Below are 14,733 nucleotides of genomic sequence, written 5' to 3'. Positions count from 1 at the left end.
AAAAAAAGTTCAACATGTCATGTCATGGTCTATTTTACCTTAATGAATCAGAGCTGTGTTTGAAGAGACAGTCCTGGCAAAGTACAAAAGTACTGTTAGCCAGTATTTAGTTGGTGTTTGACTCACAGACAGTGGCACACCCATTGCATCATTTTAACTTCAGCTCCCCATCCATTATTATCCAGCTCTCTCAACAATGCTGAGCACACATTGGAAACCTCTGAGCCACAGCTGAATCACAAACCTTAAACCTTCACAGGCAAAACAAGCCAGCAAGAAGGTCAACTTCAGCAACTGAAGCAAACACGTTCACCAGTTTAACATCATTCAACTGAAGCAGACACGTTCACCAGTTTAACATCGTTCAACTGAAGCAGACGCATTCACCAGTTTAACATCATTCAACTGAAGCAGACGCGTTCACCAGTTTAACATCATTCAACTGTTTAAAGGAGCTGGGAAGAAATCAGCATTAATCTATAAAGCTAATAAAAAGCGCCACAGTTAGCAGCCAGCACTGACTAATTTTTGAAGGATAATGTTTTTTACTTTATTTGGAGTTTCAGCCACTTGAGCTGTAAAATCATCCAGCCTGCCTGTGCTATCATGGGATGGAACTTGGGGGTGTGTTCACAGCGTTTCCACAATATAACTGAGAGCAGCCTGTTCAAAGTACTCTCGTCCACAAACTACCATTTTAACGTTAACATGATCCTGATCATAACTTATCTCTTTCTGATGACAATATCTCCCTTTTAATGGAGCTCTGATAGACAGCCTAGTAGTTCATTCTCAGCTATAAAGGAAAATGTTGAGATAATTTTCCAGGACAACACAAGATTTTCCAGTACATTTCACTTCTTCTCTCGTTTTCCAAGACGGGAACCTTGATATGTCTGTGATGGGGCAATATCTGCGATAAAATCAGCCAAAGTGATAAATCAGTGTCGCACTACAGGCTACATAAGGTGCAGGATACTTCCTGTACTGGCACTGAACCTTGGCACTGGGCGAACCTCATGTGCTGCCTGTCCATAGATATGAACGTACTTCCTGGGGATGCTGAGTTGGATTCATTACATCTCATTCCTGTGCACTGCATGTCTTTCCCACCACCCTGCACTGAAAGTGAATGCTTGATTACAAAATGCAGTCCAGCAGATAGAACTGACCTTAGCCCATTGAAGAGTTGTTTGGACTTGTCCAGGAGATAGCAGAAATCTGTGACAGTCTTCCTTTCGCCTAATGGAATGTCATCCTCAGTCTCAGCTCCAGTCATGACACTGACTTTTCACACCTGATTACAAACAAACAGACAGACTATATATAGACTTCAGACAGGTAACGCATTCAAAGAAAATACTGGTTGGTTAAAAATGGTTCAAAATATTGTATACAGTGGCAAACCAGACCAAATTACCATTTGCACCAATGAGAACATGCAATTTGTTAATCCATCAATCTCAGAGAGAGAGAGAGACATTTCAACCATTTCAAACCCACTGATATGTAACATGCTGACATGCAAACTGCTGCCACTAAATCAGTAAACAAACGCTGCTGGCTGCAGATATCTGAGTGTCTTACAGCTGTCCTACTTAAATATGGATGGAAATAAGAAAGTACGGAGGAAATGTGTCACATGGTCACCTTTTTTTAGGCTGACCTGAGCTGTGCCAGATTCCATTCTCACAGTAGCTGCAACCTCCAGTTTGCAAAGATGGATGTACAATCAGGTCAAGGCAGCGCACAGTCGAGTCACAATGTTCAGCAGATGAGGTGCCTTATTCAAATCATTCGCAGCCAGTGTTTAGTTTATTCTGCCATGGAATGACAGACTATAGTTTCATGGGTGTGTGTGTGTGTGTGTGTGTGTGTGTGTGTGTGTGTGTGTGTGTGTGTGTGTGTGTGTGTGTGTATAACAGAAGGTAGCTGTCAGTGACGGCAGAGAAAGTCTGCAGGACAGCCTGAGCTGCTGTGCATCATGTGTACCATCTGTACCCACAGCCAAGTCTAAAAACCTTCACCTTCATTACATTACCGTGGTTTAGGACATACACATGTACATGTGTGCTGAAAAATGTGTATGCACACATTTCCCATGCAGGACTTTAAACACCCCACACACAGATTCGAGGCAGGTCTCTTTAAGGTGAGAAATGACACAGTGGTTTCATTAAATGCCTGTAAATGAGCCCTGAGCGACAAGACAAGCTGAATACATGAGAGCCATGTGGGTGACAGAGATCTGAATGACACTACACGCGAGCATAGCAGGGCACGAGGGGGTGGCTGCTGTGTTGTTCCTCTACAATTAGCTCTAATTACTATCTGTAATTAGCCAACTCAGCTGAAACGTACACTAATGTTGACAGTAATGAACTCGGTGAACATTAATCTACCTAACTAGCTAACGTTAATCCTGAAACCAGGCTTAACGGGGTCGTAAGCGGTAACAGAGCTCTTACTCTACATCTAACGTAATCACATTTCATCATCATCATTGAAGTCAGGGAAGAACTCCATTAACGTCCCGACAAAACAAACGTGGATAATCATGTCCGGATAACAAAGATGAGCAGTGGTAGCTGAGATCACACAGAGGCTGCTTACCTCGACAGCCGGCTAACGTTGATGAGGAGGAGGACCACGGCGATGCTTCTCACAAATCAGAGCAAAAGCCACGACGAGCTGTCGGTGAAGCGCGACTTTCTTGGCATCTCACTGCGTAGAACTGACCGTGGACCGGTGTCTAACGAGCCGTGACTGCGAGCAGAGAGGACGGGACGGCTGGGCGTGGAGCTGAAATTCTACTCTGACAGAAAGGTGTGTGTCCTGTGACGAGCAGGGAGGCAGGAGGAGGCAGAGGAGACAGGGTGAGGACAGCCTCTGGCTCCGCTCCACTACAACTGGCTAGCTACTTCCGGGTCACTGTTGTCAAAATAAAAGCGTCGAGCGAAGCCCTGTGACGGTGTGTGAACTCCAGCATGACAGCCTCGACTTTTAATTCCATCAGTCAAACTTTACTGGCAGAGCAACATGAATATTTACACGAATCAAAATAAAATGGGATTTCTGTGCTTGATCAATTAATTCATTCTAATATTAATTCCTCCATTTTAAATAAAATGCCTACATACTACTTTTGTAACATTAATCTTCAGAATTTTCTTTAAAAAACTGATTCACATTCATTTTTCATTGCTTTCGTTTTCATTACCCAGTTACTTAAAGCACTTATTACAGCTACTGCCTCAATGTGCGGATTAAGACACTCTCTGCCTCTCTGTTCTTTAAGTCTCCATAAAAGCAGGTAACAAAGTTTTCTGTTTTAAGGCTCTCTTTGATTGGAATAATATACCATTATAAATGTATAACATCTCTTGCATTACTCAAAACCATCCGTTTCCCAGTCTTTTGTTGCTCCTGTCCCAACATGTCTGAAATGTGTTGCTGCATCAAATTCAGAATAAGCAGATATTTACTGTACAAAAATCAATGATGCTGATGAGGTCATACTGCCTTTGTACTGTTTTCAATTAGGCGTATGTCAAAAAGGAGTAATTTGCTATTCCTTTTTGACAAATACTTTTTAGAATCAGGGTTGTAGTTAAGACTTGATTTCATTCTAAATTAATTTCAAATTATGACTATAATGTTACTGTTTACAGTAACATTAGTTACAGTGAAACTAAAAAATGTTTTTAAAAATTGAGAACACTCTGATCTACTGACTCATTTTGTACACTCACTGTGGAGTTGCATAGGTGGTTTGAAGATGTAAAATGTTTATAGTGGTAAAGTTGTAAAATAAAAGAGCTTAAAATGTCAAATCAAAATGTGTGAATTGTCACGAGACTAAATATGTACCTAAAATCCCCAGTGCACACTAAAACTCACAAACACCATGTTGTGAGAACATTAGTAAAAACCATTCTGGGTCATGGGTTTGACTGTTTTTCATTATGAAAAAAAAATTGTGCATCTTCAATTATTACAGTGGCTATGATCATAGTTCAGGGAGTTACTTAGAGATACTGGAAAGTAACTACAGAACAGATTTACAGCTTCAGACTTTAAAGACTGTGTAATACAATGGTAGAGAAAGCATCCAGTGAGCCTGTGTGTGTATTAAAATGTAGCTTTGAAGATGGGATCTGTCATGGCATCTTGTCTAAATGACCTGTACATGGGATTCTTCTCATTTCATCTCACTGTTAACAGGGTTTCCACTTTCATGTGTTTCATTTATTTCCGGTACACCTGCTACACTAATGACCTCCTGTTCATTGCAGCCATGAGTGATCCCATTATGTTTGTTGCCATCTTACACCGATCAAGACATTATAATAATCAGTTTGTGCTTGAAGTGACATCCATTCAAGACTTGAATCATTTTTTACTGAAAATACAAAACAGGGGAACACTGAGCTGAGCTACTGAAGAAAGACACACTTGCACTGGAAAATTTATTTTCAAATTTAAATGATATTGCTTATAAAAGCCAGTTGCAGTAAAAATCTATCAACACAGTGATGAGAAAAGGCAAAAGTAAATGCCAGTTTAAGACAGACACTTGTGGATGTTTGCCATAAGAATGCAGTGTCTGCAGTGACACAAGACACTTTAAAATAATAAATTACAAAGAAAGTTTTTGTTATTTAAAAAAAACAAACCAGAGGCTTAAAAATAAAACTCACGGCAAAGGCAGAAGGCTGTAGGATGGGGCTCAGCAGCTGTTTATACAGAGAGTCTGAGGTGTTTCAACAGGAGAAATTATGACAACAGTTTATTTCCAAACTCCAGAGACGATCACTCTAACAGGAGAAAGCTTGTCTTTCAAAAGGCTCAAACTGCTTCAGCAATACTTCAATACATATCTCTTTATATGAACATGTATTAACTCCTCACTTTAAATGTTTTATTTACCTTAGTGGGATGCATAAAATCACATGTAAGCCAGTTAACATTTCTTTATCAATAAAACAGGAAGAAATTTAAAGTATCATTTTCTCACCGGGGATAGAAGAGCATGTTTTTTCCTTTATGAGAGCTCAACGTGAGTGTGCTGCTAACAGAGTGCAGCCTTTGCTGCACAAGATGCTGTAGACCTGAACGGGATGTTACTCCCATGAATTTCTTAAAATATGTTGCATATAAATATGTTTGAGAGACGAGATCTCCAGAAGGTGGAAAGGAAACAGAACTGGCTCTAGTCATTAAAGGAAGTAAGGGGTGGTTGTTCGGGGAGGTATGACGCGCTCGGAGTCTGGGACGGCGCGGAACAGCTTGGGCTCTCGTCTGTTGACGTCCTTGAAGACCATGATGGACGCGATGTTTCCACAGCGGTAGCAGTAGTTGGGTGCTGACCACACAGTCACAAGCTTCTCATCAAACATGAACTTGTAGCCTTCATGAACCAGCTGATGTGCACGGCAGATGAGCTTCAAGTTGTTGATGTGAACAAACTAAAACAAAATGTGAGTATTATTTTCATGCAACTGATGCAAACGATGTTTTTTCCCCAATTTTCCACAGATGAGTTTCAAATATTGACGACACAACGTACCTCGTTAGTAACCTTGGAGCCGAACAGCCAGCCAGCTCCTCGTGGACTGATGGCCCAGGTGTCCACATCCTCTGGATCTGACCACACAAGGTCACAGAAGGCCCCCTTGTGGGGAATCTCCTGGTTGCGTTCAATGGTGCGGATCTGGTCCAAAGTCTTGATGTCAGGTGAAAGACCACCATGGACACACAGGACCTGCTCATCTATCAGCTGTGGTTAGAGAATAAAGGATATCAAAACCAGGCAGTTCAGAATACGACACATAGACACATACAATCTGATATTGTACATGCATAAAAAAATTACTCAATCAATGAAGAAGTCTACATCAGAATTATTCCAAAGTTGAGGTTTGCAAACGTCTCTCTCTTCTGCCACTGCACCACCAGCTTCCATGACAACTACAGTCAACGTTCTGAGTGGCAGCATACAGTCAGCCAATCAGTGAACAGAACTGAGTCGGTTCAAATTTGCAAACTGGAAAAAACAAGACAACAGAACCACTTATTTCTATATACATATATTTTATACGTTTGTCTGTCTGATCAAAACAAAGGCAGAGATCAGAGATGGATGTGGTCCGCACCTTGTAATATAGTAATGACTACTGAGTACTCATGGGTTTAATATGTTGACAGGTGCCACGGCTGGTGTGATCCCATCGCAAAACGGTCTGTAGGTCTAAGATGTTTTGGTAATCTTGCTTTCTCTTACCAGAGTTAGAGGATCATTATTGGTTTTATATCTACGCATATACAAAGGCAAACTCTGTGACCTGTGTAGCCCAGCTGATGCCAGGATGAGATTCACAAGAACAACCTGATAATGGCACTCGCTTGAAACAGCTGCTTGTTTTCTCCCATGTCTGTGCCATAGAGGACGATAATGACTCAGTATCAACCAAATGGTCTCAGTTCAATCTCAGTTCAGACTTAGCTATTACTAAATATTCACACACACCAGCTACCAGATGAAACTGTTACATACTGTCAGTTAACTGAATTAGCTAACTGACAAAACGAATGTAAGCGTACTCATTTACGATCCATCTCAAAAGACCAAATCTTGCGTAGATTGATACTGGAATAATGTGCTCACATTTTAAAGGATGAACTAATTCTTACAACATGATGGCTGACCACCTTGAAAGCTAAAAATGTTTAAAGCTGTCCTGAACCCACATACTTTAAGGCAGGACAAAGCCTGGTCGTCATCATGGGTGCTGGGACAATGACACACTGTCTCTTTAAATTTCCCTTCAAAGCCATTCATGGTGCTGTCTTTGTTTGCACATTTAAAAAAGTGACAGCAATAGTGTGAGCTTTGGGATGGAAACAAAATTTGTTGGCCACCACCCCTGAGTTCAGACAGTAGAAAGGTGTGGAGGAGGGGGTTTCAGACACCGTTTGATAATCTGACAAATGGTTTGGTTGAAGCATTTGATTCTCTCTTCGTTGTCTATTCCCACTATTCATCTCATCTCCACTGCAACACCCACATTTCTTAATACCATCATCTAGCAGCCTTTTATAGCTGCTCCCAACAATTAAACAATGCACCATCTCAGACAACACATCAGACAGGGATGTCACTTTTCCTTTGAAACTACAACGTTTGTTTGAACCTGAAAAAATGAAATATTCAAACCAGAAATGAGTGGAGCAACGTCACCTGTACAACCTCGCCTGACTGGGAACCCTCAAAAAGGCCATCATTGATAAGATTTACATGCAAAGACCATTAGCATTGTTTTCAGAAGGTTCTCAGGATAACAACAAAACTGGAGCCACAAGATAAGCTTCACAGCATCTCATTCCACAGAGTGTAGTTTTATGACATCACTTGGGAGCATGCAAACAAATTAACTGGAATTTGTTCAATCGTGACTTTTTGAAAAAGTGACATCACATGATGTTGGGTATGTATGTCTGTCCGTATGTCTATGTATGTGCGTGAGTGTGTATGTAATTGTGTATCTGTGTGTATATTTGGGGGGGGTGTTCTGTATTGCTCTGTTTTTTGTTTTTACCCCCTGTGAGGCACTTTGTATAACTGTAACGTATGAAAAGTGCCATATAAATAAAGCTGATTTGATTTGATTTGATTTGATAAAAACTGGAGAAACAAAATGATTCTGTGCTGAAAACATCATTAAAACGCCAAAAGCTATGCGGCAGCTGACTGACAAAGACCTTCACATGACCAGCACATGAACGCACCAACAGGAAGGACTCACTGATCACTCTGCCATTTAACACTATTAAAACTAAAATCACTTAAATTAACTTTCATGATGAAATGCAGTGCAGATTTCATTTGGATGCATTTGCTATGTTGAGCATCCTTCAAGTCTCTGTGGGTTGATTTTGATAGTGTATTGAGATGAAATGAAACCAACTGGCTTGAAATATATATATATATATATATATATATATATATATATATATATATATATATATATATATATATATATTTATTAGGGATGCACATGGTTAACTGTTTAACCGTTAACCGATAACAGAAACGTTAACCGATTAATACTAACGGTCAATTTTGTTTTTTAGCTACGTAAGTCAATCAACTCATGGGGGCGTGTCGAGTTCGTAAGTTCGTGGCTATTACAATGGACTGCTGGACCGCGCTCACAACAGAGAGCTGTCCTGTTAACGCAGAGCATGCCAGGTAGACACACAGCTGATAACCTCACAGCTAAACTGGTTGATGCAGTGGAGACGTGGGGACTTAGTGGGAAAGTGTCCGCATGCGTCCACGACAACGCGCGCAACATCGTGGCAGCCAACTCTCCCGGACGGGTCAGCTGGGACTCGATCCCCTGTTTTGCACATACACTGCAGCTGGCGGTAAATGACGGATTTAATGTGTTTGTGCATCGTGTTATTGTTGCAGCGGGGCGGCTTGTCAGGCACTTCAACCACAGCACACCTGCATGCAAGGCACTGGAGGCCAAACAGGACCAAATGCAACTTCCGAAGCACCAGCTTATTGTGCGCAATTACGCACAAAACACACGTTACATTGAATATTTTTTTTTTTTTTTTTTTTTATCTCCAGACACGCCGCGGGTCGTCCACAGTTAAATGGTTCGGAATATCATCCAGATAAACATTGAGCTCCATCAGAACTGTTTAAAAATCTGATTTCAGAAGCTAAGACTTTATTTTGGAAATGAATCAGAACACACATTTAAAGAAATCACCAGCGCGCTCGCTCTCGACATAATTTAAAAAGCAATAGGAGACGATTGAAGCCTACAGTACTGTTAATTATCTAAATCTTGTAGCTTTTTTTTTTACATTTTATATGAGTAATCTAACTATTTGCTGTCATTGTAAATCTGCAGTTCAGCACCAGACAGCGCCGAGTCAGTGACTCTCTGATTCCAACCTTTCCTTACATGGAAAGCCTTGTCGGAATGGTGTGACGTTTGTGTGTCAGAATAGCGGTTTTTCGGGATGGTGATATGTCTAAATGGTGGTATGTCGAAATGGCAGTATATCGGAATGGCAGCATGTAAGGGCATTTAAATCTTATGGGTTAACGGTTATTAATCGTTAAAGGGCGTTGGTTAACGGTCATAAAAAAAAATTTAAAATGTGCATCCCTAATATATATATATATATATATATATATATATATATATATATATATATATATATATATATATATATATATAAAGCATTTTAAAATTCTAGTTTCACAATTAGATTCACATTCTGTTACAACAGCCAAATGTCATCATGTGACCAACTTGACAGAACAATGAGTGAACTTACGGCCGCCACAGTCAGCATGTCAAACACTTTTGTGCAATACCGCCAGGCATTTGCATTTCCATATTTTGTTTGGCACTCATCTAAAAATAAGCAGAACATACATGTCAATATGGTTTGATGAGCTCCTCAAACAGGAAACACTTGCAGACATAAACAGTGGCAGTGAAGCAGTGTACCCACCATAGAAGCCGTACACTTGTGTTATCTGTCTGCTTTCATGGTTTCCACGTAGGAGTGTGATACGATCCGGCCACTTTGCCTTTAAAGCTAGAAGGTGTGTAAATGTCTCCAAGCTATAATATCCTCTGTCTACAAAGTCACCCTGGAGGAGGAAAAAGAGGACACATCAGAGACCCCAGAACACTTAATACATCCATTCATAACACAGCAACATGTTACATATTCCCAACCTTATCAAGCTGCGTGTCCTGTGCTCGACTCACTGGTCAGGTTGTGGGACATTAGAAAGCTTTCATTGGGTGAAACAGTGCTATGTTATTGTCATTTTTTATTGTCCACCATCATTCAGGTGGACATTTTCTGTTCTTTAATACTTTAGTTTCAAATGTCTTTGTTAGGGCTGGGCGATATGGCTGAGAACTCAGAACAACTGAGAACTCTATTGCGATATAAGTGTTTTATATTGGTCGATATTTTTTATGTCCTATTTAAAATAAGGACCAGGAGAAAAATACATTCAATTTAAACATTTTTATTTTAAGTTTAACCTTCCTCCAATTATAATCCCCTCAGCTATCAAGGCAGAAAGGAAATGTCAACACAACCAAACAAAGACACTCGCTCTCAGGTAACTGAGCAACGTAGGGAGTAATCGCTAATCAGTGAGAAAGACACGCTAACACGCCAATCATGTAACATTACCAAGTTCGGTTGTGCCATGTCCTTGTCACGTGTTTATTGCTCCGCGAGGAGTGAGATGAGAAATAGAAAGTGAGCGCTGCAGCGAGCGAAGAAATCGTTGCTAGAACAGGGAAAGTCAGCTCACCAGTATGGAGTTTTTTGGATTTTATAAGTCGGACTGTAGTCAGACCAATGGGGTCTGTAACTTATGCAAGACTGTCGTCCCCACCAAGACCGGTAATACCACAAACTTGTTTAACCACCTTAGCCGCGCGCACTCTTTGGAGCGCAGCCGCATTCGCCAACGTCCGCCAACCGCAGCACCACCGCACAAGCAGCAGACCACCATGCAGAGGTATCTGCTTCAGTGCCTGATGACAAATCATCTAAAAGGCACGAAGACGTAACAGAGGCAGCAGCATATCATATAGCTAAAGACATGCTTCACTGAGCACTGTGGAGAAGCCAGGTTATAAACATCTCTTACACGTACTTTTTTTTTCTTAAACACACTTGCAATAAAAATATAATTGAATAGTTCATGTATGTTTAGAGTAAGAAGAGTAACTAAAGTTGTTCATATGTCTAGGCTGGTTTTATAGTTCAGTCAGTGTTACTGTGCTGTCTATCATGTTTGTTTGTTTGTTTGTATGTTATAGATGTCAAGTCTACCTCAGTTTCTGCTATGTTTCCAAAACACTGCACATATCTGAAAACATTTTATTCAGCAGAAGGTGAATCAGCTCGTGAACTTCCTGCACTAAACCTGCAGAAAAAAAGTTCTCAGGTTTCTCTCTGTTTACATTTTTACACTTTTATTTACATTTATTATTTGAGTGTTTTCCATGGTTGTGTTGACATTTCCTTTCTGCCTTGATAGCTGAGGGGATTAAAATCAGAGGAAGGTTAAACTTAAAATAAAAATGTTTAAATTGAATGTATTTTTCTCCTGGTCCTTATTTTAAACAGGTCATAAAAAATATCAATAATTAGCGATATCGACCAATATAAAACACTTATATCGCAATAGAGTTTTCAGCCATATCGCCCAGCCCTACGTGAGACATATCGCTATCGTTTTATCGGCCCAGCCCTAGTCTTTGTTATTGTGAACATTTTAGCATGCTGATCTCTTCTCTAAAGATGGACCATGCTGCACGGACTGATGAGCAAGCTATTCATATATCAAACATTCACATTGGGTAGTTAGTTGGAGAAAGCCAGGGAGATTAGCAAAGAAAAAAACAATGAATCTTCTATCAGGATGTAGTTTAGTGCACATTGACATATGTTATATATGATGAGGAGAGTTGAAATAATGGGCAACTATTTTGAAAATTGTTTCAGTTATTTTTCAAGCAAAAACAAAACAAAACAAAACCCCAAACACCCTCTGGTTCTCAGCTTCTTCATGGGGAAATTTGCTGCTTTTCTCTGTCAGAAATCAATGTCAGCTGAATAAGAAAGAACACTATCACAGGTCCTTCACCCCTTCACAGCTGTCAGACTGTTTAACTGCTGCATCAGGTGATGTAGCACTGTGCTGATGCTGTTTACCCCATTCTACATCATAAACCCACTTTGTTTTGCACTACTGTTATCAATGTTCACATTATCCAGTTCATCTGGTGCAATTTTTAAACTGTTGTATATTTTTCTCAAATATGCAGTAACACTATTTATTATCCATATTGGCAGCAGTATTTTTATAAACTGTATATATTGTGCAAATACAGTCCTAGTATTTCTCAGGTGCAATACAACATGTCATTAGTTAGTTTTATCATAAGAATATTAGCAACAGCACTTTTTTATGGCAATAGGATTTTTCTAATCTGTACAAATATACACATACATAGTTGTTTTTCTTTTCCTTATCCTGTACACTTTTTTAGCTTGACCCTTTTCTGCCACTGTGTTTGCTCTTTGTAATACTTGCTGGCTGTAATGACTAAATTTCCCCGGTGTGGGATCATAAAGTCTTATCTTATATCTTTGATTTTTGGAGTTTGGTTGAACAAAAGACAACTGGTAGATTAATCTATGATGAAAATAATCATATATCATACATTTAATATGCCATACATATTTTATGATTTATGCTCTTCTTTTGGTTTTACACGTATGATACCAGAGGATGTTTTGTTAGATTTTTGATATTTAATTTTTGCCCATGTAATCCCATGTGTGATGGGCCAAATGTCTGGCATGACATAATTAACTAAACCGTAAGCATACACAGACACAAAGCTGTGTTTCATATGCAGGACTGGGGCTGAGGGTTAATTCAGGATGCAATGCAATAATGATGTTAATGGTTCAGGCTGACTTCATACGATGACCATCACACAGGTGATTCTATGATATCCTGTATGTTATGTGTAGTACTGCATTTACTGTGAAACAGTCATATATGATAGATCACAATATATTTGCCTTGCATGACATTTTTCAAGTCAAGAAATGATTGATTATGATTTTACATGCTGCAGTGTGCATTAGCAGTCCTTCCTAAAATCAACCTGCAGACTGACAGACTCATTAAGACATAAAGCATGACTTAACGCCTCTACATTAACACAACTTAGACTAACAAAGAAATCTAACTTACCATGAAAATGTAATTTGTGTCTGGAACTTGGCCTCCAGTTCTGAAGAGCTCACAGAGATCATAAAACTGGACAGGAAATCAAAGAGAATGATTTACTGGAGATAAATGGACAGTTTTTAAAAAGAAAACAGACAATGACTATTTGATGTTGTGACTAATTGCCAGTCACGTGTTTGCTTTGGACTGGGGCCGCTCATCAATCATTAAGCTGTGAAACTCACAGGGACAGTAACAGTGGAAGAGTTAGATCAAGAAATGAGTGAGGCTTACCTGACCATGAATATCCCCACAAACAGTCACTGGAGTTGAGACTGGCTGAACATTTGATTCTTCCAGCAGTAAATCACAAACATAATCACATAATCTCTGAAAAACAAACATGAAATCAGTCAGTGCATTCAGTCATGCTCAGTGAGTCGTTTACTGGTGCTGCTTCTTCTAACAAGAAAGTATTCCAGACTATTCAAATATCACTGCTGACAGCCAGATGACATGTTAGCAGACAAGGTCAGGTCGCCTTGAGGATGAAAACAGGTTCAGCTCGGAGGTTTGTCTGTAGGAGGTGCCTCACTTTCTCTCTGTATCTCCACTTTGAGCGTTAAACGTATCAAAGTGAGCAACCATAACAGGGACCGATGTTTTCACTGACACCAGAGAGACGGAAAGAGGCTGATGGTTTGCCGCTGAACCCCTGGTGGCACCACATCGGCCACTTTACGATCTCGGCGGTGCTGTGAGGTCATAATGGACTGCTTGTGTGTACAGGCTCCTGTTTGGTTTGCGCTGCTGTGGTTTCCATGTTCCGCCCCATTTCTAACATGTACTTGTTAGCTAGTAGCACGAAGCATCACAGTTTCCTTTTTGACTTTCCTGTCCAACCTGAGACTTCCCTCCAAGTTTGTTAACCGATGATGCTACCATTGGTGACGCTGGTAAAATGTACACACAGATAACTATCTTTGCTAAGTTACCTCGGAGGAGTAACGTTAACGCTAGCAGTTAAAACAATTCCGACCACGCTTGTTGACCAAACTTCGTTTAGTTACCCTGACTGCTTCCTTAAGCTTAACGCTCCGCTCATTTCAGCTTCTTCGTCTCACCTTTAGATCATTTTCCGGCAGGTACTTGCAGTGTCTTGCTATTTCAACGTACTTATCAAGGTCTAAAGGCGCCATTATCAAAACGCTAAAGCCAGAAAATCGCTAATGTAGTTAGCCGAGACCAAGTTCCTTTTCTTCTTCCTCTTCACCGATCCTTCATTTTCAAGTTTCATCACCGATGTCAACGTAGCTAATCACATCCTGTGCGAATCTTCAAAATAAAAATCTTTACCGAAGAAACAGGTTTCTAGTTACGTAGAACACCAAAATGAAATATAGCGAGCTACACAAAATGAATATTCTATGTATTTTTCTACAGTTGTTGGTTTTTATTTTTTTTCTGAAAATGCCAGTTGCTTTTATGAAACCTTTATTTCGACGGTAACATTGAAGTGGCTCTACCTCCAGCTAACTTCACGATCTCTTCAACGGCGTTTGGTGTGCAATGCAAATGTAACAGCGCCCCCTGCCGATACGGTGATATGTCTCTCTTGCACAACAGCTGTTTCATGGTAAACGTGTTCTCAGAACTGTGTATATTTGTTTCCATATTTACTTTTGTTGTTTAGGTCCTCATCTTTAATTCAGCTGCTTCATTTTGGAATGTGTTTTTATATTGAACACCTGTTCTTGCAATTTATTGCATAGAAATGTGGCATTTCATAAATATACTCAATATTCTGAATACTGTACATAATATAGGACAGCAGAGGGCAAACCTGACCAAGGGAAGAGAGCACATGACACCAAGTGGTTCCCAGCTAAACGGACAGGTGACTGTAGAGGATACCCTTTCCC

General features: G+C 40.0%; 2 protein-coding genes across 2 annotated transcripts in view; both read right to left on the bottom strand.

Moving 5' to 3' along the window:
• The window catches only part of scai (suppressor of cancer cell invasion), a 31,340-nt gene extending 28,425 nt beyond the window's left edge, over nt 1–2,915 (bottom strand). Inside the window, exons 1-2 of the mRNA XM_070988405.1 lie at nt 2,614–2,915; nt 1,173–1,297 (exon numbers count right to left, since the gene is read on the bottom strand). Coding sequence (XP_070844506.1) covers nt 1,173–1,279 — 107 coding nt within the window. The 5' untranslated portion in view covers nt 1,280–1,297; nt 2,614–2,915. The remainder of the gene's footprint in view (nt 1–1,172; nt 1,298–2,613) is intronic.
• Nucleotides 2,916–4,454: 1,539 nt separating this feature from the next.
• Nucleotides 4,455–14,106, bottom strand: LOC139348383 (serine/threonine-protein phosphatase 6 catalytic subunit-like). Its single transcript, XM_070988410.1, has 7 exons — nt 13,936–14,106; nt 13,106–13,201; nt 12,836–12,901; nt 9,544–9,685; nt 9,364–9,443; nt 5,570–5,779; nt 4,455–5,468 (listed from the first exon to the last, which is right to left on the bottom strand). Exons 1-7 carry the CDS (start codon nt 14,008–14,010, stop codon nt 5,220–5,222), a joined length of 918 nt encoding a protein of 305 aa, XP_070844511.1. The 5' UTR covers nt 14,011–14,106; the 3' UTR covers nt 4,455–5,219.
• Nucleotides 14,107–14,733: the final 627 nt, after the last annotated feature.

Source organism: Chaetodon trifascialis, chromosome 20, assembly GCF_039877785.1.
Source record: "Chaetodon trifascialis isolate fChaTrf1 chromosome 20, fChaTrf1.hap1, whole genome shotgun sequence".
In the NCBI taxonomy this organism is placed as follows: Eukaryota; Metazoa; Chordata; class Actinopteri; order Chaetodontiformes; family Chaetodontidae; genus Chaetodon; species Chaetodon trifascialis.
The sequence above is the reverse complement of the archived record's forward strand: the minus strand, read 5'-3'. Positions and strand labels throughout refer to the sequence as shown.